The 26,518-nt window shown below is 39.6% G+C and overlaps 1 protein-coding gene across 5 annotated transcripts in view; it reads left to right on the top strand.

The window, feature by feature from the left end:
- TRAPPC9 (trafficking protein particle complex subunit 9) overlaps nucleotides 1-26,518 on the top strand; it is a 330,633-nt gene that overhangs the window by 34,059 nt on the left and 270,056 nt on the right. For all 5 annotated transcript variants that reach the window (XM_034436032.3, XM_034436031.3, XM_034436033.3 and 2 more), the window contains 7 exons: nucleotides 2,052-2,178; nucleotides 6,319-6,464; nucleotides 10,594-10,679; nucleotides 16,284-16,410; nucleotides 18,361-18,493; nucleotides 21,541-21,704; nucleotides 24,195-24,347. In XM_034436032.3, coding sequence (XP_034291923.1) covers nucleotides 2,052-2,178; nucleotides 6,319-6,464; nucleotides 10,594-10,679; nucleotides 16,284-16,410; nucleotides 18,361-18,493; nucleotides 21,541-21,704; nucleotides 24,195-24,347 — 936 coding nt within the window. The remainder of the gene's footprint in view (nucleotides 1-2,051; nucleotides 2,179-6,318; nucleotides 6,465-10,593; nucleotides 10,680-16,283; nucleotides 16,411-18,360; nucleotides 18,494-21,540; nucleotides 21,705-24,194; nucleotides 24,348-26,518) is intronic.

Here is a 26,518-nt window from a genome sequence, read left to right as displayed (position 1 = left end):
TTATCATATTGGCTGTGTGATAAGAATAGATGCATTTTTCATTTCACCAAACTTGATTTTAAGAGCAGAGTTGATGACAGTATGGCTTGAAACCTTGAATGTAGCAATTAAGCAAATGCTTGAAGTTTTTATTAATGAGGCCCTAAATTGAGACTTGGACAGTCAGATGAGGCTGCTGCAACCTTTATGCTCTGCCTGTATCTGAAATAGTTTCGAGAAAGCATCTTCCATTTTCTGCTGCTTTTCTCACTTTCAAGTTCCAAGGTTTCCATTTCAAACCAGTTTTTCGGTCCTCAGTTTTGAAACCATGCCATCATCTATTATAGGGGTGCCCTGGAAACAGCGAAGGACTGGTCTACTGTTTGTCTGCTAGTGAAAATGGAGCTTGGGAGGGCTGCACACGGCTCTCCCAGGCTCCATTTTTGGCTGTGACGGTCTCCTGCAGCCATATGCCAGCGAAAACAGAGCTTGGGGGGATCATGCACATATTTTCACTGTGTTGTGGCTCCGTCCTCCGAGCCTATCTCATCGGAGGGAGAAGGCTCCGAACATGAAGGAGAGGAGTCGGCCAGGCCTCCCTCTCCAGGCCCCTCCTCTCTGGCACTGCCTCAGGTGCAGGCTGAGGAAGAGGAGATTAGCCAGGAGCCAGGTGTCTCCGATGATAGCGATGGAGGCGATCTGTCGTTCCTGGATCCACGCCAACGAAGGCGTGATAAACGGTTGCAGCAGTTGAGGAGGCGTGCCAGGGATTAGGCTGAGTCACTGGACCACACCCCAGAGACTATATAAGAGAGGGTGGTGGCCGTTTAAGACTCTGTGACGGACAAAAACTAACTCTGGCTAGTCACTTTGAACAACGCTTAAATCTGCCGAAGGTTTCTTGTTTTGAACTGGACTATTTGCGAACTGTGTGTATTTCTGTTTATCTGGTGAAGGGATATTAAGTAAAAAGCACTTGGCAGTCGGTGCTCGTATTGCTGCCAAGTTTTTGATAACAAACTGTGCGTGCCAAGTGCTTCCTTTAACCCTCGGCTGGCTGTGTGTGTGTGTGGAGACGGGGACAGAACACACTGGTAGGGGACTGCAGGAGACCATCGCAGCCAACGGAGCTTGGGAGCCCGTTTTCGCTGGTGGAGCGCTCAGGCCACCACAGGTGCCCCCCACCCCGGACACGAGTGATGTCAAGCTGGCCATGCCCACCCTAGCCACGCCCATCCCAGTCCCCCAAGGTCAAACACAACCCTGATGTGGCCCTCAATGAATTCGAGTTTGACACCCCTGATCTATTATAAGTTCATCTGCATTACTCTTTTATTCTCTATCTTGTCTATCTTTTCTTTTATCTTGTTGCCCTTTGCATTCTCACACATAGGATACCTAAGGCAACTAACAGGTAATTTAAAAACTAAGCCAGTTAAAGCCTAATGAAAACCAGAGTTCAGATAATCATTTTCAAACTGAGCCTGACTGAAAGAGGCTTTTACTTCGTTTATGAATTCCACTGCTTGGAAATACGTAACAGAACATATATTTTTTTTCCCCTACTTTCTCAACAGATTTTTTGAGGATAGAAAGAAATGGTAGTCTGACTTTCTTGAGATCTGTGCCTTTCAGTCTTCTTTCCTATATTTCTTCTTTTTCAATGTGGGACTTTGCTTCTCAGCTTTTAAAATCCTTTATGGACAGGTAGTCCTCAACTTACAACCGATTTGTTTAGTGACCGTTCTAAGTTACAACAGCACTGAAATTCAGGCACTTGGCAGCTTGCTTATATTTATGATGGTTGCAGCATCCATGAGTCATTTGATTATAATTTGCAACTTTCCCAGCCGGCTTTCAACAAGCAAGGTCAGTGGAAGAAGTCATATTTGCTTAATGACCATATGATTCACTTAACAATTGGCAAGAAAGGTCATAAAATGGGGCAAAAGTCACTTAACAATTGTCTTGCTTACCAGTGAAAATTGTGTGTCTTTGGTTCCTACAACATTTGTAAGGTAGATAATTATATAATTCAATACAATAGTAATGAGAATTCTGTTCCCTTTTAGAAAAGAAAGATGTAACACAAAGTCTAGAAAACTATACATCAAAATGCCCAGGAACAATGGACTTCATTACCCTTCCAGATGGCTTAAAGCTCCCCCCTGTGCCATTCACCAAACTTCCTATTGTAAGGTAAACTACCTTTTGTTTCCGTTCTTTACATCCTGTGAGAGGATATAGTAATGAATCATATGTCACATAGGCCTCCTTTGGGATGGTACTAGAGAACAATGTTAGACGGAGGGCAGTGAACTGTTTCAGGAGGAAATCACTTGGGTAAAAGCAGGTGCCTTTCGGAGGAGATTGAAACTTCTGTAAGCTATAATTGAAACCACCTCTTGTATTCTGGTGGCATTATGGGATGCCTATTTGTAGATGGTGCTGTCCTGTCATCACCACCTTTTTAAGTGTTTTCTTGAGGAGGACATTGAGAAATACAAGCTCCTTTAAAGAACAGCCAATGGGTATAGGGAGGATACCTATGCCAGTTTTGAAGCACCTTTGTGAATTTTATGTCATTGTTTTTGAAATTCCTGCTCTGTTCTGTTCTGTTCTGTTCTACTTTATTCTACCCTCTTCTACTCCACTCCACTCCACTCCATTCCCATTCTACATTCAATTCCACATTCCACATTCTATTCCTATTTTACACTCTACTCTACTCTACTCTACTCTACTCTACTCTACTCTACTCTACTCTACTCTACTCTACTCTACTCTACTCTACTCTACTCTACTCCACTCCACTCCACTCCCATTCTACATTCAATTACACATTCCATATTCTATTCCTATTTTACACTCTACTCTACTCTACTCTACTCTACTCTACTCTACTCTACTCTACTCTACTCTACTCTACTCTACTCTACCCTACTCTATATGCCACATTCCATATTCTATTCTTATTCTACATTCTACTCCGCTCCACTCCACTCCACTCCACTCCACTCCACTCCACTCCACTCCACTCCCATTCTACATTCAATTACACATTCCATATTCTATTCCTATTCTACATTCTACTCCACTCCACTCCACTCCACTCCATTCCCATTCTACATTCAATTCCACATTCCACATTTCATATTCTATTCCTATTCTACATTCTACTCCACTCTACTCCACTCCACTCCACTCCATTCCATTCCATTCCATTCCACTCCATTCCATTCCCATTCTACATTCAATTCCACATTCCATATTCTATTCCTATTTTACATTCTACTCTACTCTACTCTACATTCCACATTCCATTCCATTCCATTCCATTCTATATTCTATATTCTATATTCTATATTCTATATTCTATATTCTATATTCTATATTCTATTCAGCTCTACTCCATTCCATTCCATTGCATCCCATCCTCATAGTTGGTCAATTCTTGCATGGCTGTTAAATGAAGCTGTTGAATGTCATTCCTTTATTTAAGGAACTGAGTTTGGAAGAGCTGAAATATTTCCCCATTTTAAAGCTTAGCAGTTTGAGGGTATTTTTACTTTTGATCTTAGATTTGTATCCATTTAATCTTTTGTACAGATATTTGCAAGCCTCCCCGGTATATAGAGCACTAGGGGATTGCTGAGAAATCGATTGTTCCACGGAGATGTTAATGTTGTGAATGGAATTATAAGATCCTGGATTGGTGCTTTCAGTGAAGAAGTGAAAGTGGAATTGAGCCTGCATGCTATATGTCCATATGACTATGACCTGAGTTATTATTATCTAATAGTATTTAGTAGTTTTAGTATTAGGAAGTATGTGAAGTATGTGAAAAACACGATGGCTTGATAATATCAAAACTAATACAAAGATGAACATCCAACAAATGAACGAAGCTGTGCTTGACAGGATATGATGGAGAGCACTTGCCTAGAAAGCCGCCAAGAGTCGGACATGTCTGAATGGTTAAAACAACAAATTTACCAGAGGTAGTCCTTGAGTTACAGCAGTTCATTTAGTGACCGTTCATACTTACAATGGCACCAAAAAATGGGACTTATGACTGATTTTACACTTAACAACTGTTGCAGCATCCCCATGATTATGTGACCAGAATTCAGATCCTTGGCAACTGACTCATATTTATGACGGTTGCATGTCCTGGAGTTATGTGATCACGAAAAGAATAGAATAGAATAGAATAGAATAGAATAGAATAGAATAGAATAGAATAGAATAGAATAGAATACTTTATTGTCACTTTGAATCTACGCTAATCAGCATACATAAAAATGAAATTATGTTGCATACAACTCTCAAACCTTTGCAACTTTCTGATAAGCAAAGTCAGTGGGGAAGCTAGATTCGCTTAACAGCCATGTTACTAATTTAACAATTGCAGTGATTCACTTAACAACTGTGGCAAGTATGGTTGTAAAATGGGGCAAAGTTCACTTAACCCCTGTCTCATTTAGCAAGAGAAATTTTGGACTACCTGTAGTTTAGTATTTTCTAATTATTTTTGATGACACGATTGTCTTTTGATTACAAGGCGCCCAAGGCTATAAAAGGAACGTGTGGACAGTTCGCTAGTGCTACACTTGAGTGTCTGTATCTAGGAGATGTTAGGGTTAGGGTTACAGTGGGGCAAGACTCACTTATCAAATGTCTCACTTAACAACATAATTGTTAAGTGAGACAATTGTGGTCATAAATTGAGGACGACCAGTACAGTATTCCTATATCTTCTTCCCATCTTTGTTACATCTAATTTGAATCTGTTACTATCTGCCCATTGGTATCTTTTTGAATTTTTGTCCAAGTTCTGAATTCAGAGTTCTTTTGAAAGATTTTCCTTCTTTTTTCTATGCCTGTTTCCATCTCCAGTGATTTGATAGACGTCATACTGCTTGCCTCTTCTGAGAGCTCTCTGAAACTCTCTGAAAAGTTCCTTACTGAGTCTTTTTTCTTTCTTGGCTTTGGCCTCTCTCTCTTCTTCTTGGCAACTTCCACGATTTGTTCTGACATCCAGCTTGCTTTCTTCTGCTTCTTCATCTCCAGCAGTCTCTTTTCACAGTCTTCCGAATGACTTCTTCAAATTCATTCCTCCGGGTTCCTATCAATGAGATTCAGAGCTTCAAAGCGATTCTTGATATTCTCCTTGAAAATGATATGAGGTGTAAGATCACAGAGTGGAAATAGGTTGGTTTTCTTCTTCTTCTTTGGCTTTACTGTGTGGAACTCGCACATGAGCGGTTGGTGATGTGATGGCGAACCTATGGCATGCGTGTCAGAGGTGGCACACAGAGGCTACTCTGTGGGCACACGCGCCAGCTGCTTTTCTGGTTTCCAGTGTGTGCGCCGGAGTGCTGGAAACCCGAAGATGAGCTGGCCGGCATGCATGCGCTCGCTGGAAGCCCAAACACCAGCTGGTCGGCGCACGCATGCGCACCATCCTGCTGGTCTTCGGGTTTCCGGCGCTCCTGTGCGTTCATGCACACACGTTCTGGTTTGGGCACTCGGTGCCGAAAAGGTTCACCATCACTGCATTAGACAGTTAGCACCTGGCCATGTCTTGGATGCTATAATGGAGATAATCCACCACCTTTACCAATAGTACAATCATTTTGATCTCGGTGTTTTCCATCTGGTGATGTCCATGTTTACAGACGTGTCTTGGTTGTTTGGAGGCAAAAGAAATCATTGGAGCAGCAGAAATTAATAAAAGTCTGTAGAGATTCTCAGTCATCCAGGTTGTGGTTGTTCCAAAGATGATTTTTGAGGAGGCAAACTGGTCTTCCTTGTTTTTTTTTTTTCTTTTGAAGAGGTTTCGCTTCTCATCCAAGCTTCTTTATTATTAATAATCCTGAATGTGCATTGAATCAATATTTAGTCATATTTAGGGCACATCTTGAAATTTTGTATTTTAATGAGTCTCAGTGACTCATTTACTGGATCTGCTTTACATCCAATTAGGTTCATCGCATTGTATATACATAAGTAACTTTGAATTGATAGAACGATCCTCTTCATTGTTTTTATGGTTTCCAAGTCATTAATGCGGTGTTTCTATTCGGAGTTCACTAGGGAGTTCTAATATTGTCATGTATCTTATCATTTTACATAAAAGCTTTATACTGTTACTGTTCTTAAATGGTGAATTTATAAGAAGTGGGCAAAGAGATCAGGACAGATGGAAAGAAAAGCTATAATTAGTGTCTATCATGCTGATAATCCATGCTATTGTATCTGTCATTTGAATTGTCTCTCCTAAATTTGAATTTTGTAGCCGCTGTACATAAAAACAATCCCTTGTTCCTTGAACAGATCTGTCAAGCTCCTAAACCTCCCCGTTAGCCTTCGGCCACAGAAAATGAAAAGCCTGCTGGGTCAGAACATGGCAACGAAAAGTCCCTTTATATATTCGCCAATAATCGCTCACAGTCATGGAGAGGAGCAAAGCAAAAAAATAGGTGAGAAGCTCATTATTTTTTTAACTTGCATTCTCGTTTTTACATGCAGTATCTCGCTGGGGCTTGTTTTCTGGCTCTGATGCTGCAAATTGACCCAAATCGCGATTTGCCAATTTTGGGATCAATATGCTATTTCCTTTTCTTGATGATAAAATTGACAGCTTGGCACAGACGTATCCAGCTTTGTTTGTAGGGTATGTCGCTAGCCAATTGTCACACGAACCTTGATTTACAATATGTAGTGGAAGAATTATAGACTGACTGTAAGAATCCTTCATAAAAATGTGTCCTTTTGATATTTTTACAAATGTATTGAGACCTTTTAAACAAATTGGTCCTAGATTCCTGAAATAAGTTAAGTTTATTTCTAGCCTACTTATACCAGTTCATTTAAAACAAGGCAAAATGGTGTGCAGCAACTTTTGTGTTTTGCCAGATTATCTAAGTACAGCTGGTGTTCACACCTCAGTTCCAAATTCTGCCATCTCCTTCCGACCTGCATAAAATGTTGCGTAAAAATGCTTTTAAACACTTCGTAATTGAAACACCTGCTGGTTGGGAAATAGGCTTCCTTTTCTATCTCACTTCCCAAAATATTCCTAAAATATGCACACACACAAAAAATGTATCTCATTATACTTTAGGTGAATTCGTAGAGAGATCTGCTGAATTGTTGGTGATCTCTGAGCTTGCTTTATTTTTTGCAGAGCTTTTACCAGGTTATGTAAAATTATTTGTGCTTGAGACAGTAAGTTTTGCTGTCCGGTAATATATTTTTTTCTTTGTTCCCATCCAAGTTTATTTTACATCTGTTTTTCTTTTGTGGGGAGTTTTTTTGTGTTGCTTACTTTTTAAATGTTTCTAACAATTTGCAAATGGCTGGTTGTTCGGCAGCATATGCGTTTAATAAATCATCATCATCATTATTATTATTGGTATTATTATTATTATTACCATTCACTGATGAAGTTGTGCCTGATATTAGCCTGAGTCAGACCTTATAGTACAGAAGTATTTATTAATTTTCTGCAGTGATTTCAATATTATATAACTCTCTTCTGGTATTAATATGAAATTAGATTTGTTTTCAGTTATTTATATTTATTTATTGGAAGACTGCATCTTGTTCACAGAGAGACTCTGGACAATGTACAATTAAAAGACTTATTAATAGTTTAGTGCTGGATTTTATCCCTAAAATAGTTTTTAATATGGTTATTCAATCAGGCATAGTCAAAACACAAATGTAGTAACTTGGTCCATTTCAAATAAGCAGAACTAAAATTTTCCCCACTTGTGCTTAAGTTACAACTGCAGTAAAGGAAGAATGGGAAATTGGGCAATTTTTTTTTGCAGTGGTTACCACTGCTTTATTGAATGTGGCCTTTTTTTTTTACTTGTAAAATTATTGTGGTTTTGAGAATGGAACAAACATTTACACTGTGTGGTTTATATAAACCATTATCTGGATAGCGTTCACTTCTTAATATCATAATATGCCATAGTGAAGGAGGACCCGGAGGCTCCAACTGGTGCAGAATGCGGCCGTGCGGGGGATTAAGGGAGTGATGGGGCGCTCCCATGTGACAGCCCTCCTGCGCGAGCTGCATTGGCTTCCGGTGGTCTTCCAGGTGCGCTTCAAGGTGTTGGTTACCACTTTTAAAGCGCTCCATGGCATGGGACCTGGGTACTTACAGGACCACCTTCTGCCGCCGATAGCCTCCCACCGGCCAGTTCGCTCCCACAGAGAGGGATTCCTCAGGGTGCCGTCAGCCAGGCAATGTCGGCTGGCGACCCCCAGGGGGAGGGCCTTCTCTGTGGCAGCACCTGCCCTCTGGAACGATTTGCCCCCGGAGATACGTAGAATACCAGATCTCCGTGCTTTTCGCTGTGCCCTCAAAACTTTTCTATTTCATCAAGCCGGGCTGGCGTAACCCCCCCCCCCTTAGATATTTTTAATTGTAAATGGATTTTAGTCGGGAGGTTTTAAATTTTGGGCCAAAATTTGTTTAATTCTTTTCAAATTTAAAATTTTGTATTGGGATGTTTTTTACTCTTGGCTGTGCACCGCCCTGAGTCCAGCAGGAGAAGGGCGGTATAAAAATTTAATAAAATAAAATAAATAAATAATAAATATAGCAGTGTCCGGTCCAAGTGCCCAAAGTGCATGCAAGCCCCCAAAATGCAACACATGCGCGCCTCCCTGCGCATGCACCCTGCGCATGCGTGCAGTCCCTGTGCATGTGGCTGGCTCCCCACGCATGCATGCACAGCCGCTCGCATGTACCTCATCCCCCCCGCAAGCATGTGTGGGCCCCCCCGCATGCGCCCCGATACCTGCTTCGCCTCGCGGCACCATCAACCCCATCCAGGAAGACCCGCATGGCTGCCGTCCCACTTCTGCTTGCTCGCGCCCCTTTTGTCATGTGAACCCCTTTTGTGACCTTTTGACAAGCAAAGTCAATGGAGAAGCCAGGGTTCACTTAACAACCAGGTTACTAACTTATCAACTGCAGTGATTCACTTAACAACTGTGGCAAGAAATGTTGTAAAATAGGGCAAAACTCACTTAACAAATGTCTCACTTAATAACATAAATTTTGGGCTGAATTGTGGCCGTAAGTCGAGGACTACCTGTATTCCAAAGATGCTAGATGGCATAACATTCTAATGAATGGCCTTTTCTAGCCTAGATAACAGGTATGCATTAATGTGTTTCCATAATGTATCTCCAATGTGTAAAGTGTGAACAAAACTCACGCTTACCATACACCATGGATGATTTAGGCCATATGCTGTTTATGCTATTAACATTTATTTATTTATCGGCAGAAGTTTGCTAAAGTGAGAGCAGGCCGAAAATAGTTACAAGTGCTTAGAATGTATTTATTACTACCATTAACCAGAAATCTGCACATTAACAAAACAGACACATTTTCGGTTTCTTATAAAATAAAATGCAAACGTTAAAGTTTTCTTTTTTTTTTTTTAATTTAAACCTTAAAATGTAACTGGATAATTGAGGCAATCAAGACACGTTGTTTTACAAAAAGTATAGAAAAACACTGTGCTGTTATCAAGAAAATGGAATTATGCTGTTTGCAATTGTACATAAAATAAATGAGAATTATGTGGGTACTTCAATAAATAGGAAGTTATGAGGCAGGCCTTTATAAATGGCACAGTATAACAGCATAGGCTGTGTATTCAATAGAGCCTTCTCCACAAGGACACAGTGTCTAAGGAAGTTTTTTATACTTACCCTTAAGAACAGCGTTGTGAAGATCTTATATCAGCAGTCCCCAACCTTTCCGCGGACTGGCAGTGATGGGGGTGGGTGGCAGCGGCAGGAGGGGAGAAGGACATGGTTTTGCATGCACAACCTAATCTCGTGCATGCACAAATGAAGCTTCGGGTATTTGCCTGCTGCTTATGTGACCCAGTATCTGTCCACGGACCAGGTGTTCGGGAGTTTTGTCCTATATGTTGGAATCTTACGTGACGCTGACAATCTATAGCCACATCAGGGGTGAAATGCTCCTGGTTCGGACCGGCTCGGGCGAGTAGGTAGCGATGGCGGTGGGCAGTTCGGAGAACCGGTAGCAAAAATTCCTGCCCTTGCCCCCCATGCCCAGCTAAGCCGGGCGATCATCAGAGGCTTTTTTTCTTTTAAATGCCTCTGACAAGCCAAACTCTGACAATCCAAGCTCTGACGATCCCAGCTGAGTTGCCTGCCGATCAGGCAACTCAGCTTGGATCGTCAGAGCCATTTAAAAGAAAAAAAGTTTTTTCTTTTAAATGGCTCTGACGATCCCAGCTGAGTTGCCTGATCTGCAGAGGGTTTTTTAAAAACCCTCTGACGATCAGGCAACTCAGCTGGGATCTCAGAGCCTTTTGAAAGCATTTTTTTACATGGTTTTACATGTAAAAAATGGTTTTAAAAGTAAAAAAAAAAAAAATTGGCCACGCCCACCTAGTCACATTACCCCTCCCACTAAGCCACACCTACAGAACCGGTAATAACCAATTTTAGATTTCACCACTGAGCCACATGCGATCACAATATCCAGTCTCTGCTTAAGTGTGTGTCTTGTCTGGAAAACTAACTTTCTGTTTATTTCTTCTGTAGATTTTCAATGGGTTCAGGGAGACGTTTGTGAAGTTCAGCTGATGGTGTACAATCCGATGCCCTTTGAACTCCGGGTAGAAAATATGGTACGGTTTGCATCCTGTTTCACCATAAAGCCTAATTTGGGTTTAGCTATATGGGTAGCATTGGAGTCAATGTTAGTGATAGCTACAGTTAAGGTGAAATGGGACAGTTCATGGAAGGGATTAAAAAGGCTGAGGAATCTAAAGAAGGAATCCTTTATGTTGTGTCCGAACATCTCTGGAGCAGCAGCATGGGTTAGGTGTGCATCGGGCTAGAAGTTAATCTATCAACCATCCCAATGTGAAAGCCTCCCATTGGAGCCCCAAGCCAGTTGGTAGAGCCAGGTCTTTAGGCTCTTACGGAAGGTCAGGAGGGTGGAAGCTGACGTCACTCGGGGTGAGTTGGGGTGGGGTGGCGCAAGATGTTCCAGAGGGCAGGCGTAACAGCAGAGAAAGCTCTTCTCCTGGACCCCACCAGCTGGAATACCCTGGCAGATGAGGCCCATAGCGTGCCTTGAATACAAACTCTACTCGTATTTTTAAAGTTTTAATAGATGAGAATAGTGCGAGCTGCACTGGCTCCCAGTGGTCTTCCGGGTGCGCTTCAAGGTGTTGGTTATCACCTTTAAAGCGCTCCATGGCATAGGGCCTAGCTATCTTCGAGACCGCCTGCTGCTACCGACAACCTCCCATCAACCTGTGCGCTCCCACAGAGAGGGCCTCCTCAGGGTGCCATCAGCCAAACAATGTAGGCTGGTGACCCCCAGGGGGAGGGCCTTCTCTGTGGGGGCACCTACCCTCTGGAATCAGCTGCCCCCAGAGATAGGGAGAATCCAAGACCTCAGTGCCTTCCGCCGTGCCCTTAAAACCCACTTTTTCCAGCAAGCCGGGCTGGCTTAGGAAGAAATTTTTTAAAATTTTTAAATGTTTAATTGGTTTGTGGTTTTTTAAATTTTGGGTCAAATTTATATAGATTTTAATTGTTTTTAATATTTGTATTTCATGTTTTTAATTCTGGCTGTGCACCGCCCTGAGTCCTCAGGGAGAAGGGCGGTATATAAATTGAAAAATAAAATAAAAAAATAAAATAAATAAAAGAATATATGAAGCTCAGGGTTGAAGACCTTGGTACTCTCTAGCTTGGTTGTCTGCTTCCAGATGTTTCATTCCCTCACTAGGTAACATCATCAGTACTAGTTTGTGTGGAGTGGAGTTTGTTCCCTGTTTACATATAGGTTTGTCCTGCCAGTTTTGGTGGGAATGTTTTTTTTTTTTTCCTTTGGAGTTCTTTCATTAAGGTTTTGTTTTCTGCTTGACTGTCAGTCTGATGTTAATTTTTACTTATTTTTACTTTACTCTGAGTGTTGGTTGCTGTATTCTGGTCTTTTTTCTGCAATCTTTTGACATATGGCAGTGCTATTTTTTTAATAGCATATGTTATTTGGACTGTAGTGGTCAGGCACAAGTACAAGTTTTGTGAGTACTGTATCCATTTTGTTGGAAGATGTTGTATAGACTGTCTATTTCTGGTTTTGGTGACAACTCACCATGGCCAACTCGCCGCGGCCAACTCACCACGGCCAACTCATCATGACCAATTTGCTATGGCCAACTTGGTATGGCCAATGCACTGCAGAACAACTCGCTGTGGGACAAGAGTTACACTAACATCAAAGAAATGGTGGAATGGAATCATTAAAGAAAGGATGGAAAAGGAGGGGCAGAATGAAATGTGAATGGCAAAAATTAAAATAATGTTTATTTATTTTAAATAATTAAATGGAATTGTTAAATTGTCCTGCAACGAGTTGTCTTGCAGCGAATTGGCCGTGGTGAGTTGTCCCGCGGCAACATGGCCATGTTGAGTTGGCCGCAGAGAGTTTGCCGCAGCGAATTGGCTGTGGCAAGTTGTCGCACTCCCACTGCAGTGTGTGCTCATCTATAGTAAGCTATGTTCTTCCACAGCTGCTCTCGTGGGAGGTCAGGTTGGTACTTTGGTAGTAACATTGGTTAATATGTTTTCAAATCTAGGTAGATCAAGATCCAGTGTGTTCTGTTTGCAAATTGTAGAAATGTTCCTCTATTATAGGAACATTATCCTCTATTGTAGTTGCAATTTTTATTTACGTTTGAATTAAATGTACAACTCAGTAATTAACAGAGATAAACCTAAAGTCTAATATTATGTGGTAAGGAGGCAAAGGGATCTTTGTTATGTATATTGCCATAAACATTGTCATCTTTCTGCTTTACTTTGTCATTTTTGTATATTTTTAATAAAATGTACAGTTTCATCAGCGTTATAAAAATGATATATATGAATGTATTATGGAGAAAAGTTTTAACATTAATATGAATTATCCTTTTTCCCACACGTCAGAAAGTGGGGGAAAAAATCCAATAAAATTCCACTAAAGAAAGATGCTGAAGATAAAACTTTTTCTATGGCAAATGACATTGATGATTGTATTTGTGATGTTTATATTGCTTTCCTGAAAGTTGGCATAATCATTTGTCAAATATATGTTTTGTGCTGTAGGTATAAAATATATTTCTCAAAGTTTTCGGTGAATAAGTAATGTGGTTCAGACTACTGTTACTGAAATTCCTGGCATGTATTAATAGTTGCGTTTAAAAGGAACCACATATTTTTAACCTGTTTAAATCAACACTGATTTAAACTGTTCTGGCCCCTCCTGGATAGATAAGGCTCCCTGGGAGAGGACTAAGGAATGGATCCAACTGTTCATGACCTTCATGCTTCCCAAGAGCATAAAGCAGACTCTTTGTCCCGACAAAAACCTCTTTTTATTAATTTCCTGTGAATTCTTCTCGTTCACATCCAGCAAAATCTTTCAAGGGAGAATTTACAGTCACAAACCTTATCTGGCTTGGGGAGCTGCCAAGCCGATATCTTCAAAACTTGGCAAGGAGTCACGAACCAATTCAGTGAACTAATTGTCTCCTGCAAACTCCACTCCCCTTTCGCTCCTCTTTTATTCCCTCTGGGAGGGGCCATTCATTATCCACCTGTGGCCTTACTCCCAAGTTGACCCTTGTTCTTTAGCTGTTCCCTGCATCTGGCAACTCTGCACATGCACACACTGGGAACAGGCTCCAGCTGTTCGTCTGCCTCACTGATGTCTGACTCAGAAGGCAACTGATAACTGGCATACGACCCTGGCCCCCTGTCTGCCTCCGATGCAGAGCCCTCATCAGAGCCTTCCCCAGACTCCTGGACTGGCCCATTTTCCTCCCCAACCTCCTCACTCAACCCCAAATCTGCTGTCAGCTCTGCTGACCCCTGGAGAGCCACAACACCAACTGATGGTGTCTTCCTCTTTGAGGAGTGGGGGGGGGTCCTCTCCAGTCTGGAAGGAGATGGTGGTACTTCCCCTCCTGAAGAAGCGATTGTTGAATCCTTTCATTTGGACAGTTATCAGCCAGTTTCCAGTCTTCCCTTTATTGTCAAGATTGTAGAGAAGGTGGATAGATCACAGTTGGAGGAAATGATAACAATACAGAATAACAGAGTTGGGAGAGATTTTGGAGGTCTTCTAGTCCAACCCTCTGCTCCGTCAGGAATACCATTTCAGACAAATGGCTGTCCAATCTCTTCTTAAAAACCTCCAGTGAAGGAGCACCCACAACTTCTAGAGGCAAGTTGTTCCACTGATGAATTGTTCTCACTATTGGGAAATTTCTGCTTAATTCTAGATTGCTTCTCTCCTTGGTTAGTTTCCATCTATTGCTTCTTGTCGTGACTTCAGCTGCTTTGGCGAACAGGTTGACCCCCTCTTCTTTATGACAGCCTCTTGTCCAATTTCAGCCTACCTTCAGAAAGAAGATATAGGTATAAATACAAAGACAGAATTGGTCACTCTTGCTGGTTACCTGTGGCAGAGCCAGGATGGGGGTGGTGCATTCATCCATGTATTTATCCCAAAGGTGCTTTTTTCAAGAGGCAACTGGACTTTCTGGTTTTTTTTTTTTTCATTGAAGACATTTCGCTTCCTATTCAAGAAGCTGCTTCAGAGCTGAAGAAGCTTCTTGGATGAGAAGCGAAACGTCTTCAAAGAAAAACCAGAAATCCAGTTGCCTCTTGAAAACAGCACCTTTGGGACAACCATGACCTGGATGACTGAGAAACTCCATAGACATCCATGTACTTTTTATACCATCAGCCACAGTATTCTTCAGAACTGACTGGGATTTGTAGTGGGAGGCACTGTGCTGCATTTGTATTTTCAGAACGTCTTTACATTGGAAAGTGGCTTCTATTTTGCATACCCAACTGATAAGTTTAAAAACACAGATGGTGGGTGGATGCACAATTATCCTCAGAACCAAGATGTACAAGAATGAATGCTGGTTGTTAAGAGGTTACAGTTGCACCCATGTATGGCCTAGAAAATACACTGTTGGAATCATTGAGATTAAGTAGAAAAGGGTTCATAACCAAACTTGGTGACTTTGCTGCTTGATGAGAGGGTATTTGTTATAAAAGGGAAAGCTTTTATGGTGATTGTTATAATACCTTCTCACTGAGATAATTCCTCTCACCTTTCCAAATAGGATGAGGCATAAAACCATAGAATTGTGGTTTGATATGATCATTTAATCCAGACCTTGCAATGTGCAGGAAAACCAAAGCACCCTTAAAAAATGATTGCCCAACTTCTTCTCAAAAACCTTGAGATAGAAAACCCACAGTCTTCCTAGATAGATGTTCCATTGCTGTACCTATTTATTGTTAGGTAGTTTTTTATCCTTTTTCGGCTGGGTAACAATTAGAATAACACCTGTTTCACTTTGTACTAACATTTTTATTTTGAAAATGTATATGGAACACATAGACACATCTACATATACATAGCATTGATATCACATTTATATTTGAAGAAAATCTTAACTTTTTTTGTTATGCCTTGCAATAAAGTTTTGCTGTCACAGTTACTAGTTCAGCAGATCAGCAGATCAAATCTCACTGGCTCAAGGTTGACTCAGCCTTCCATCCTTCCGAGGTGGGTAAAATGAGGACCCAGATTGTTGGGGGCAATATACTATTTAGTATACTGTCAATTGTTGTAAGCCGTCCAGAGTCCTCGGAGAGTGGGCGGCATAGAAATATGAATAATAATAATAATAATAATAATAATAATAATAATAATAATAATAATGATGATGATGATGATGATGATGATAGAATTAGCACATCAACAGTATGAGTTGTATAAACTAATAGGATATTAAAAAAGGATTTTAATAAGATATTAAAAAGGGATTTTTAAAGATGAAACTGACAACGCAAATGCCAACACTTCAGGTTCTTCTCATAATCATTCCCTTCAGCCAGTTGCTCTACAGGTAATGTAAATTACCTGTACAGGTAAATTAGGAAAGTTTTCCGCAGAATGAATAGTGTATATGAATGGCTTTCTACAAATGTGCTCAGCAAGATAACATACAATAATATACATCTAATAAGCCCTCAAAATGCAACTGTCAGAAGGAAATTAGGAAGAGTGATTACAACTCCTAATAGTATAACTACTCAAATATTTTTAAAGGATAATTTTATTAGCGTAAGGGCATAATATAAAGTCTTCCCTTCGGTATGCTTTTTGCTTAACAGAATTAAATTGAATTTGCTTTTTACATTCCCAGGGACTACTGACGAGCGGCGTTGAGTTTGAATCCCTCCCTGCAGCTCTCTCTTTACCTGCAGAATCTGGTCTCTATCCTGTGACACTTGTTGGTGTTCCTCAGTCCCCAGGCCAGATCAACGTTAATGGTAAAGATTGCTAACAGGCTTTTCTCTACATTGAGAAGTGTAAGCTGCTGCAAACCATTTCAGATTGTGTTGATTTTTTTTTTTAATGAGGCTAGAATTGTTCTTCTCCAAGTTGATAGGATTACTACATCCTAAATAGGAATGAAAAGGATGACGTTTTCATCGCCACATTTCAAGAAAATCATTTAGGAAGCTAATAACCCAAAGAATCTGTTACAAGATGTCCTTGGGACCAGAATTTCCATTGCTAAACAAGGCAGGTGTCGAATTGAGTTGCGCCTGACTTTGTGACCTTTTTGCTGTAATTGTTAAATGCTTCACTGCAGTTGTTAACTGAATTGTGCAGTCCTTATGTGAATCCGTCTTCCCCCATTGACTTTGGGAAGCTGGCTCAGAAAGGTGCAAACATGGTGATCACATGATCACTTGGATGCTGCAGTCATCCTAAATACATGCCAGTTGCTAAGGGCCTGATTTTGAGCATGTGCCTGTGAGGATGCTGTGACGATTGGTGCAGTACACAAAAGTGTAACTCACTTTTTTCAGTACTGTTGTAACTTCGAACAGGGTCTTAAAGAATGGTTGTAAGTTGAGGTCTACCTATATTAAAGTCCTCTGCAAATGTGATGACCAAAACTGTAATCTTGACTGTAGATCAGAGTTCTACAACCTTTTCGGCTTTGTGAATTGATGGTGGGGGGTGGAGGGGGAGAGGGATTGGTTCTGCGTGAGCGATGGGCAAGCACGCATGTGCATGCACTCCATTTGCGTGAGCAGCGGGCAAATGTGCCTGCCGCTCGCACAAATGGAGCACCCATGCTCCCCCACTGTTTGTGCAAGTGGGGATGCGCGCACATGCTCGCCCGCCACTTCCGTGGCCCAGTTCCGAACCGCTCAAGGCCCGGAGGTGGGCCTCAGCCAAGGGGTTGGGGGACCCCTGCTATAGATTATGATGAAATGGAGAAAATATTGTGACCTGATTTATGACTGCCAGACTGATGTGTGATTTGAAATTTAGCTATCAGTTAGCTTTTGTAATGTAGTTATTTTTGTTGTTGTGTTTGAAACGTAATTATTTCAGTAAATTGTAAATGGCAGATTAACGAAGAGTGAAAAGAAACAGCAGAAGGACTGTGCCATAATAGTCTGCCTGTGCTAGTTTCTAAGCCCTGCTTTTTATTTTATCTTGTATGTTAGGAATAGATTTCTAGAGCCTTAAAAAAGATGAGCAAACTGCAGAATACATATTTTTTGCAGCCCCATTTGTTATTAATCCCATACCCACAAGTTCAGGGTGCTGAGACTCTATGGCACTACTCGCCAAATTTAGTATTTTTTGTTGTCAAAATAAGCAAACAATATGAATACTTGTTTCTCTGTGGTAAATTTACCTCAAGTGATAGCCCACAAATTTTGCCTTTGTCACTTTCAGTAATACCACTATTGTGTCCCTTCCCCAGGATGTGATAGCTGGATAAATTAGACCAAATTCAGTCTATCTTGCTGACTGTGTGTCAACTATAATAATATTAATTAGTTGTTGGCCATGAAAAAGTTCTTAAATCTGCCTTAAAAGGAAAAAAAATGATCTGAGCCACATTTATTAGTGATTTCACCAAGCTATTATATTGACTTGAGAATGAAAATGATTCTCAATTAAATCGTCTTAATCTCTCTGCATTTAGCCAATAAAATAGCATGTTTTAATATCAAAATTCTAGCTGAGGTTTGAGGTTCCTTAGCCTAGTAATGGTTCTCCTAGTAATGTTTTTTTAACTGTGCAGTATCCAAACTAGAAATACGTCCAACTGGCACTTAGTCCCTTCGGTCTTCAGTACATTTTCCACAAATTAAATAAATCTGGTTCTTAACAGCTGTAGTAGATTTTCCATTTGTGCTGGATGATTGATTATTTCTGCTCAATCTCTGACTGATTTCTCATGGTGACAGGCTATCGTACCTCAGTCTTCGGAGTCTTCAGTGATTGCCTTTTGGATAAACTGCCAGGAATAAAGACTAGTGGTTGTACAGTGGAAGTCATTCCATCTTTACCTAGGTTGCAAATCAGTACTTCATTACCCAGGTAAGAATTCTGATGTTTTGGCAAATTTTGAGTACGTTTCTCAATATCTGAAGAACTATTAGACTAGTAATATGTGCCTACTAATTGAATGTATTGAATGTAAGGTCTGCTGGCTGCCAGGAGGAAAAAAAAAAGCCCAGAAACTAGTGAATTGTGATTTCACTGAACTAGGGCTGCATAATATCTTGGTTTACGTAGGTAGAACCTGGCTAAAGAGAAATATATATATATTTCTAAAAGAAAAACACACATAAAACCTACGAAAAGTAAGAAGAATCTATCTATCTATCTATCTATCTATCTATCTATCTATCTATCTATCTATCTATCTATCTATCTATTTTCTTACCTGGCTAGAGGAAAAACATTTTATATATATATATATATATATATATATATATATATATATATATATATATATATATATATATATGTGTGTGTGTGTGTGTGTGTGTGTGTGTGTGTGTGTGTGTGTGTGTGTGTGTGTGTGTGTGTTTTCTGAGGTTTTCGCGTGTGTTTGTATGTAGGTCTTTGGTTATTCGGGTTTTCTCCTGCGTAAAATTGGAAGTGTCTTGGCGACGTTTCGACAAAGTCTCATTCGTCATCTTCAGGCTGGTGTTTTCGGCTTCGTGCTTCTAGGCCTTTTAACTGCCAGTTAAAAGGAAGAAACAGCTGCGATCACACATTGCTCCTAGAAGCACGAAGCCGAAAACACCAGCCTGAAGATGACGAATGAGACTTCGTCGAAACATCGCCAAGACATAAACCACTGTTTGAAAAACCTCTGTGTACTGTATTTTGCTCCTGGGTTATCTCAAACTAGCTGTGTGCACTCTGACATGTTTAAAACACAAACTTTTTTCCTTTTTAAAAAATAAATCAGAATAATTATAAATGCTGCTTCTTCTTAATATTAAAAAACAGGTTCATTGAAATAGCACCTTTTTATTTTTCTTCAACTTCTGTTCCTGCACTTTTCCTGCAATTATAGAAAAAAGGGAACAAAAATATCTTAACCCGTCACCTAAATGTTAAGAGTTGATAGAGAGTGAAAGTGCCCGAGGGTGAACTTATTTTCTCTCAAACCAGATTTTAAATAATGAAATTGTATTTGCCCCAGTGCTGTATTATAAATCATTTTAAAATGGATGAGTCTTTCAAATGCAATATAGTTGAGTCCTGCTACTTTGAGATAAAAAAAAAAAGTTATTTATAAGTGGAACCTTTAGTGATTGCAATGAGAAAATTATCTTGACTGTATGGTTCATGCATGGATTTATGCTCTTACAGTGAGATTTCTCTTGCTTACCTCTGCAGCCTCCAGCTTTGCTCTGGGGGAGCCCTACAAATTTTGGAAACACGTTTTGGGGCAATTTTCCCTGCTTGTTTTTTTTTTTTTATTATTATTATTATTAATATTAATATTCATCCTGAATTGAATGTTCAGCATGGTTTTCTTTTAAAACTTGCTTGAAACTGTATTTAGAAAGGGATTCTAAATGACTGGTCAAAGTCATGGCTAAGAGATTGCACTTTGTAAAGGAGAACAGTGTGTTGATGCTTATGTGTACGAGTCTGTGTGTTTGCGTGTGTATATATATGCAGGTAATCCTCAATTTAACAACAGTTCATTTAGTGACCATTCAAAGTTACAGTGGCACTGGAAAAAAGTGAGTTATTAAGTTAACAACCGCAAAAAATGTGGCCAAAAAGTCATAAAATGGGACAAAACTCACTGAACAAATTTCTCACTTAGCAACATAAATTCTGGGTTCAGTTGTGATCATAAGTTGAAGACTACCTGTATATGTATATATGTATATATGCATGTTTGTGTTTTTGAGTATGTACATGTATGTGTGTGTGTATGAGAAATATATTGTATGAGAAATAATATATAATATATTTTCTATACTGTTACCTCAGTGAGCTGTTTCATTACAGGAGCTCATATGTGTTTTTGACTTTTTTGTTAATTTATTTTGGAGGGTTAAAATGCTTGTTTCTCTGTACTAAATTTACCTCAGAAGGATAAGCAATGCCTTGATTTTATCCCAATTAGTTTTGAGTGTTAACACTTTTGTCAGTTCTCAGGGGCAGAAGTTAACTTTAATTGCATCTTTCTTTATCACGGTTCAAAATGAAGTTTCACTTAGTTTGCACTTTAGATTCCAAAATAAAATTCCCTACCCACAGTTGTAGCTCTTGCGGTCCCCATCTTCAGGCGTGGCAGGTGAAGAACAATAATAGTAGTGCCAAACTGATTATGGGTAAACATTTCTTCTGCCATTAGAGTGATCGTTTTTGGCTTGATCTTTTTTCCTCCATCACCCCCATGTTATTAATAATGTTCAGTTAGGTGATAGTGTTTATTAATACTTTAAAAACATCTAGCGATATCTGAGAGATCCAGCTTGGTGTAGTGATGAAGGCATTCAGACTAGAAACAGGGAGACCGTGAGTTCTAGTCCCACCTTGGGCACGATGCCTGCTGGATGACTTGGGCCAGTCACACTTTCTCACCCCTAGGAAGCAGACAATGGCAAATCATTTCTGAAAAAGCTTGCTAAGGATACTGTAGGGACTTGTCCAGTCTCAGGGAATTGGACACAATTAAATGGAAAGAAAAGCTATCTGTGAATGTATTGTAAATAATATATGGATTCATTTTTTAATCATGCATTCATTAGAGAGGCGGGTTTCAGCAGGTTCTGGAGAACCAATAGCAGAAATTTTGAGTAGTTCGGAGAACCAGTAGTAAAAATTCTGACTGGCCTGCCCCTATCTATTCTCTGCCTCCTAAGTCCCAACTGATTGGGAGGAAATGGGGATTTTGCAGTAACCTTCCCCTGGATTGGGGAGGGAATGGAGATTTTACAGAATCCTTCCCCTGGAGTGGGGTGGGAATGGAGATTTTACAGTATACTTCCCCTGCCATGCCCACCAAGCCATGCCCATCAAGCCACACCCACAGAACCGGTAGTAAAAAAATTTGAAACCCACCACTGATGCATTACCCACTGGTATCTCTCCTACCATTTTTGAAGGTCTGCTCGTACACTTCAGCCTTCTTCGGGGGATGAAATTACCACCAGCGTGTCTGTCCAGCTGTACAACGGAGAGACTCAGCCACTCATCATTAAACTTGAAAATATTGGAACAGAACCTCTGGAGAAGCTGGAGGTTACATCCAAAATGGTCAACGTAAAAGGTTAATATTCTTGTTTTTCCCAATTGCTATTAAATCACTTCTGCTCCCCACCCCTCGCCCCCAATCTGCTGGAATGTTCTTTCTGTTTCTATTCTTTTTTGTTCTTTCCATTTTCTTTTTCTAATTGGAATTGCATTTCCTATACACTCTGTCGCTTTCCTAGAATCAGTTGAAGACCATATCCCTTTAACTTCTCCATGTCTGCGTTTTGTTTATTGTATTTATTTCGAGATTTCGAAGAGGAAAACAAGAAAAAGAATAGTTTTTGGCCTCCGCATGTCCAGTTTTTGCCCTCCCCGGCCCCCAGGAGCACTCTGGAGGCTTCCCAAACCCTCTGTACATCCCATTTTTGGCAAAAGCAGGACATGTGGGGTGGGGTTTCAGGAGGCCAAAAATGGGCGTATTTGGTCTATAAGATGCACTGACATTTCAACCCTCTTTTAGTGGGGGAAAGTGTGTTTTATACTCCAAAAAGTATGGTACATTTTATCATGGCCCCATGTACTTCCACCATTCCCCTTGGAGGGGAGGGATTCCTCTATTTTGCATACAGTGTATATATTGTGTGGGGTTTTCAGTTACAATAACCATCATGATGTAGTATATGATTGGTTTTATTCTTATTCCAGATGTTCATAGTCAGATCTTGTTACATGGGATTCAAACCCGTTAAGTTCTATCTCTCTTGAGCTTAAAGAAAAGGTATACCATATAAGATATATAAGACTATAAGATACAGGTGTTACATTATGCCATGTGGACTATAGGTGGACTGTAGATTCCATTCTGTATATATTTCTTCCTGAAGAGCACTTTGCTGCTGAACAGCAGAAGCTGATTGGTTTCTAAAGTAATTTATATGTTTTATTTACTTAATAAATGTATATGCTACTCATCTCTCATGCTTCGCAGTAGTCATGTAAAGATTATCCATGAGTGCCAGTTCCCTGTAATTGGCTTGAACCTCACAGAATAAGATTTGGCTATGTACATTCAATGATTCCTATAAGGATAAAGCAGATTACTTTATGTCTTTTAAATCACCACAGTTTGAATCCAGTACTCCTTTCCTCATCTTTCCCACAGATTAACAGACATCTTCCTTTGTGAATAGAATAGAATAGAATAGAATAGAATAGAATAGAATAGAATAGAATAGAATAGAATAGAATAGAATAGAATAGAAATATTCTTTATTGGCCAAGTGTGATTAGACACACAAGGAATTTGTCTCCGGTACAGAAGCTCTCAGTGTACATACAAGTGATAAATCATAATTATAATCATAAAATACAATCATCATAAATCCTATGATACAACATCCAGTGATAGTCACAAGATACTAAATAAGCAATCAACATAAATCGTAAATGGATACTAATGAAAGCAATCAACGTAAACAAAAGATACAAACAACAAAGTTATAGTCATAAGAAGCTAAGGAAATAGGTAATAGGAAAGATGAGAAGGATAATAGTAATCTAGCCCTACTAGATGGTTTGACATCCCAGGGCATAAGACAAGTGTTGTGGGAGTTAGTTGTTTAGCAAAGTGATGGCATGAGGGAAAAAACTGTCTTCGTGTCTGGTTGTTTTGGCGTGCAATGCCCTATAACGTCATCTTGAGGGAAGAAGTTGAAACAGTTTATGTCCAGGATATGAAGGGTCTGTAGATATTTTCACAGCCCTCTTTTTTTATTTTATCATTCTTTCTTGCTAAGGAGCAGTTGGGTATTAAAATAAGTGGCACACCTGCACGGGGAAATTTTAGCTCTTAATGTAACTGTCATTCATGCAGACATAAAGACAAATTTCAATTTGAATACTACATCAGGATAGATTGAAGGCTCTTGTGCTTTACAAGCAGGGAGATTTATCTGCACTAATAAATGCCATTTTTAAAATCTCCCAATAGGCAATTTTATACATGTTTTAAATACATCGCATACTGTGAAGAATTTCTAGTTCGTTCTAGGATGGTTTTGACTAGGGCAGAGGAAACTGTTTTCCCCACTCCAAAATCATATTCTGAGTTGAAATATAGGAATCATCATTCTTATTACCTTGGGTGGAAGTAGAAGACTTAAGTTTATGAAGACTGACGATATACAACTAAAGAGCAAAAGTCAAGAACTGGCAGTTCAAATCTTCAGATAATAATATAATATAGGCTTACCATTTTAAATATGTTTTATGGAAATCTAATTCAGCATCAGATGAAGCTTAATTTTAGAGTACATTCTAAGTCAGCAATTTTTATATTCTGTTAACCTGATTAGGAGGGGAAAACCTTCCCAATTTGTTCCTGAAAATAGTGGATATATAGTATTTACCTTATTTTTGTTGCATTACAAAAATATTGAAGGATGATGGAAAACATTTAAAAATATCAATATCTCTGCAAAAGCAGGAGTATGTGTCTTTAACATTGGATTATTTTATTGAAGGGATATCCATTAATGGTGTTTCCGTTTACATGTTTTTATTTTAGGAAAACTGTTTGGTGACTTCTTGAGTTGGAATCTAGAAGATACACTCTCCCAGTTTCCTTTAAAGCCGGGAAGTGTTGCTGTATTTACTGTGTATATTAAAGTCAAGCTTGATTTCTCCTGTCATGAAAACCTTCTGCAAGATCTGAATGATGGTGGGTTTGAAGTTTTATCTAATACCAATGGCTACATTTTAATTTTGAACAGGCTTCTCTAATTTAATATATATTGTTAATATCCATTTTTATATTTTAGATGTGGTTTTTAGATTCGTTGTTTTAATAGTTTGTTGTTAATTTTGCAAATAATTCTCTTTGCAAAACTATCAAACCTTGATTGTTTTCCCAGTTCAGAAATGATCCGTGTACAAAGCAGACAAGGTTTGTAATGCAACAGTGAACCCCGGCTTTTATCTTTTGCCCCACCCACCCTGTCCCTATGTACATTTCTGAACTGGGAAAACAATCAAGTTTTGATCATTTTCCAAATATAAAGGACTAGCAACTCAAGGCAGTGCACAACAAATGCTAAAAGCAGTGGTTCACTGTTGCCTTACAAACCTTGTCTGCTTTGTAACTGGATCATGATATTGCATGTCCATATGAGAAGGGTAAAAATTGCATTGCCATGGTGTCATGTTGCCATTATCATTTTGATTAAGGCATCCCCTCCTACTAAAGCCTCTTTGTAATTCCTTTTAAAGATCACGGTTCATTCGCACCCAGTGGAGGGTTCCATCAAGAGTACATAAACATCATAGTCCATAGTGGGAGGTAATGGACTTCTGTTCTTACTCCTCCTGTCGTGCGTGTGGAAAGCAAAAAAGAAAGAGAAAAAAATTATAAAATGATAGGATGGACTGCATTTGTCTATATATTTGAAATCAGCTTCCTTCTCTGCTTGAATTATGAACTGTTTGGTATTGTACTGTTATAAGCGCATAAATTGTGGTAACTGTGGGCTAGACGAGCCATTTTTAATTTCCCCCCCAGAACTCTTTAAAACCACCCTAGTCTAGAAATTCATACTACAATGCAAAGAAATGTTACTTAGGAGAACAAGGTAACAAGAAATGCCATGCGCTACATTAACTAAAATTACCATATTTGGGAGCTGAACGGTGTGAATAATTTTCATTGTCGTCTATAAAACATATATATGGCTTATTTGTTTTAAAACATACACAGTGATTTTCATTTTACTAAACACGTAAATGGAATTTACATTAAAATAATTCTAACAAGGCCAATAAAATGGTAAATATCATCATGTGTAAAATTAAGAATAATAAAATCAATGGTTACGAGGGAGGACTGCAGTTAGGCTGATAGGGAAAAAAAAATATTTTGCAAATAAAAATCTTTAACCGAAATCTCTTCTCACTGGAAAGATGATTCTACATTTTTAAAACAATGTCCTCCAAAATGCTGCCAAGTAAATAAGCAGAAGGTTTTCTCAGAATGCAAAATCTCAGAGGCTCACATAGAAGCAGAGAGCTTTTCAGCAACTTGCTCTTAAGCTGCTTCAGAACCTATGGAACAAATGTAACTCCCTGAACAGGTTGATAGATGATAATTGGCCACTAGCGTCCAACTTGGAAAGATTTGGGGAAAATACAAGAAATATTAGTCCTGCTTTTCCATCCCATCGTTAGCTCAACCAGATCATCTTTATGAGAAAATTGCAATAGCTATTTAAATAGCTATTTTAAAACTCTCATCATCCAGAAGGGCCTGGTAATCCCATGAATTTAGCAGCAAAAATCTTGGCGAGGTTTCATGATTGCTATTAGCTCCTTTTCTGGAAGGCCATGGTGGCATCACAAAGTCCATATTTGTTTAACCCTCAGTCTGGTTTGGGTGAAATTCTCTGAAAGTTAGTGGATTAAGCCAATTTAACCTTTATTGATACCAGCCTAATGGAGCGATGCAAAGAAGCTGTGTAAGGGGTCTTGTCAGTTGTCCGTGCATTAGGGGAATAGGTGTCCAAACCAAAGCAGAACATTGATGTGGAGTAAGAAGAAACAGGGAAATATTTTTTTTTCCCTTTCCTATAGGAAAGACACTTGGGGACTGGGTTGGAATGCTGCTGCCTAGTCTCTCTCTCTCTCCTTCCTCTTGGTCACATGACCCAGAGCAGGACTAATATGAAGGTCTTGAAAAGAACTCCAGAAGATGTGCTCCAGAACAAGGCTTTGCCTGCCTTGTCTAGTTTTCCTGTGAAACACTCCTTCCACTGTATTGATGTCAGGCCAGGGGTGGGTTCTACTTACCTTTACTACCGGTTCGCAGCGGGAGAGCGTGCACACTTCTGCGCATGCGCAGAT

The sequence above is a fragment of the Pantherophis guttatus genome, chromosome 3 (assembly GCF_059756535.1).
Source record: "Pantherophis guttatus breed Tessera chromosome 3, ASM5975653v1, whole genome shotgun sequence".
Lineage (NCBI taxonomy): Eukaryota > Metazoa > Chordata > Lepidosauria > Squamata > Colubridae > Pantherophis > Pantherophis guttatus.
Note: the sequence above shows the minus strand (reverse complement) of the source record. Positions and strands in the feature narration are given on the sequence as shown.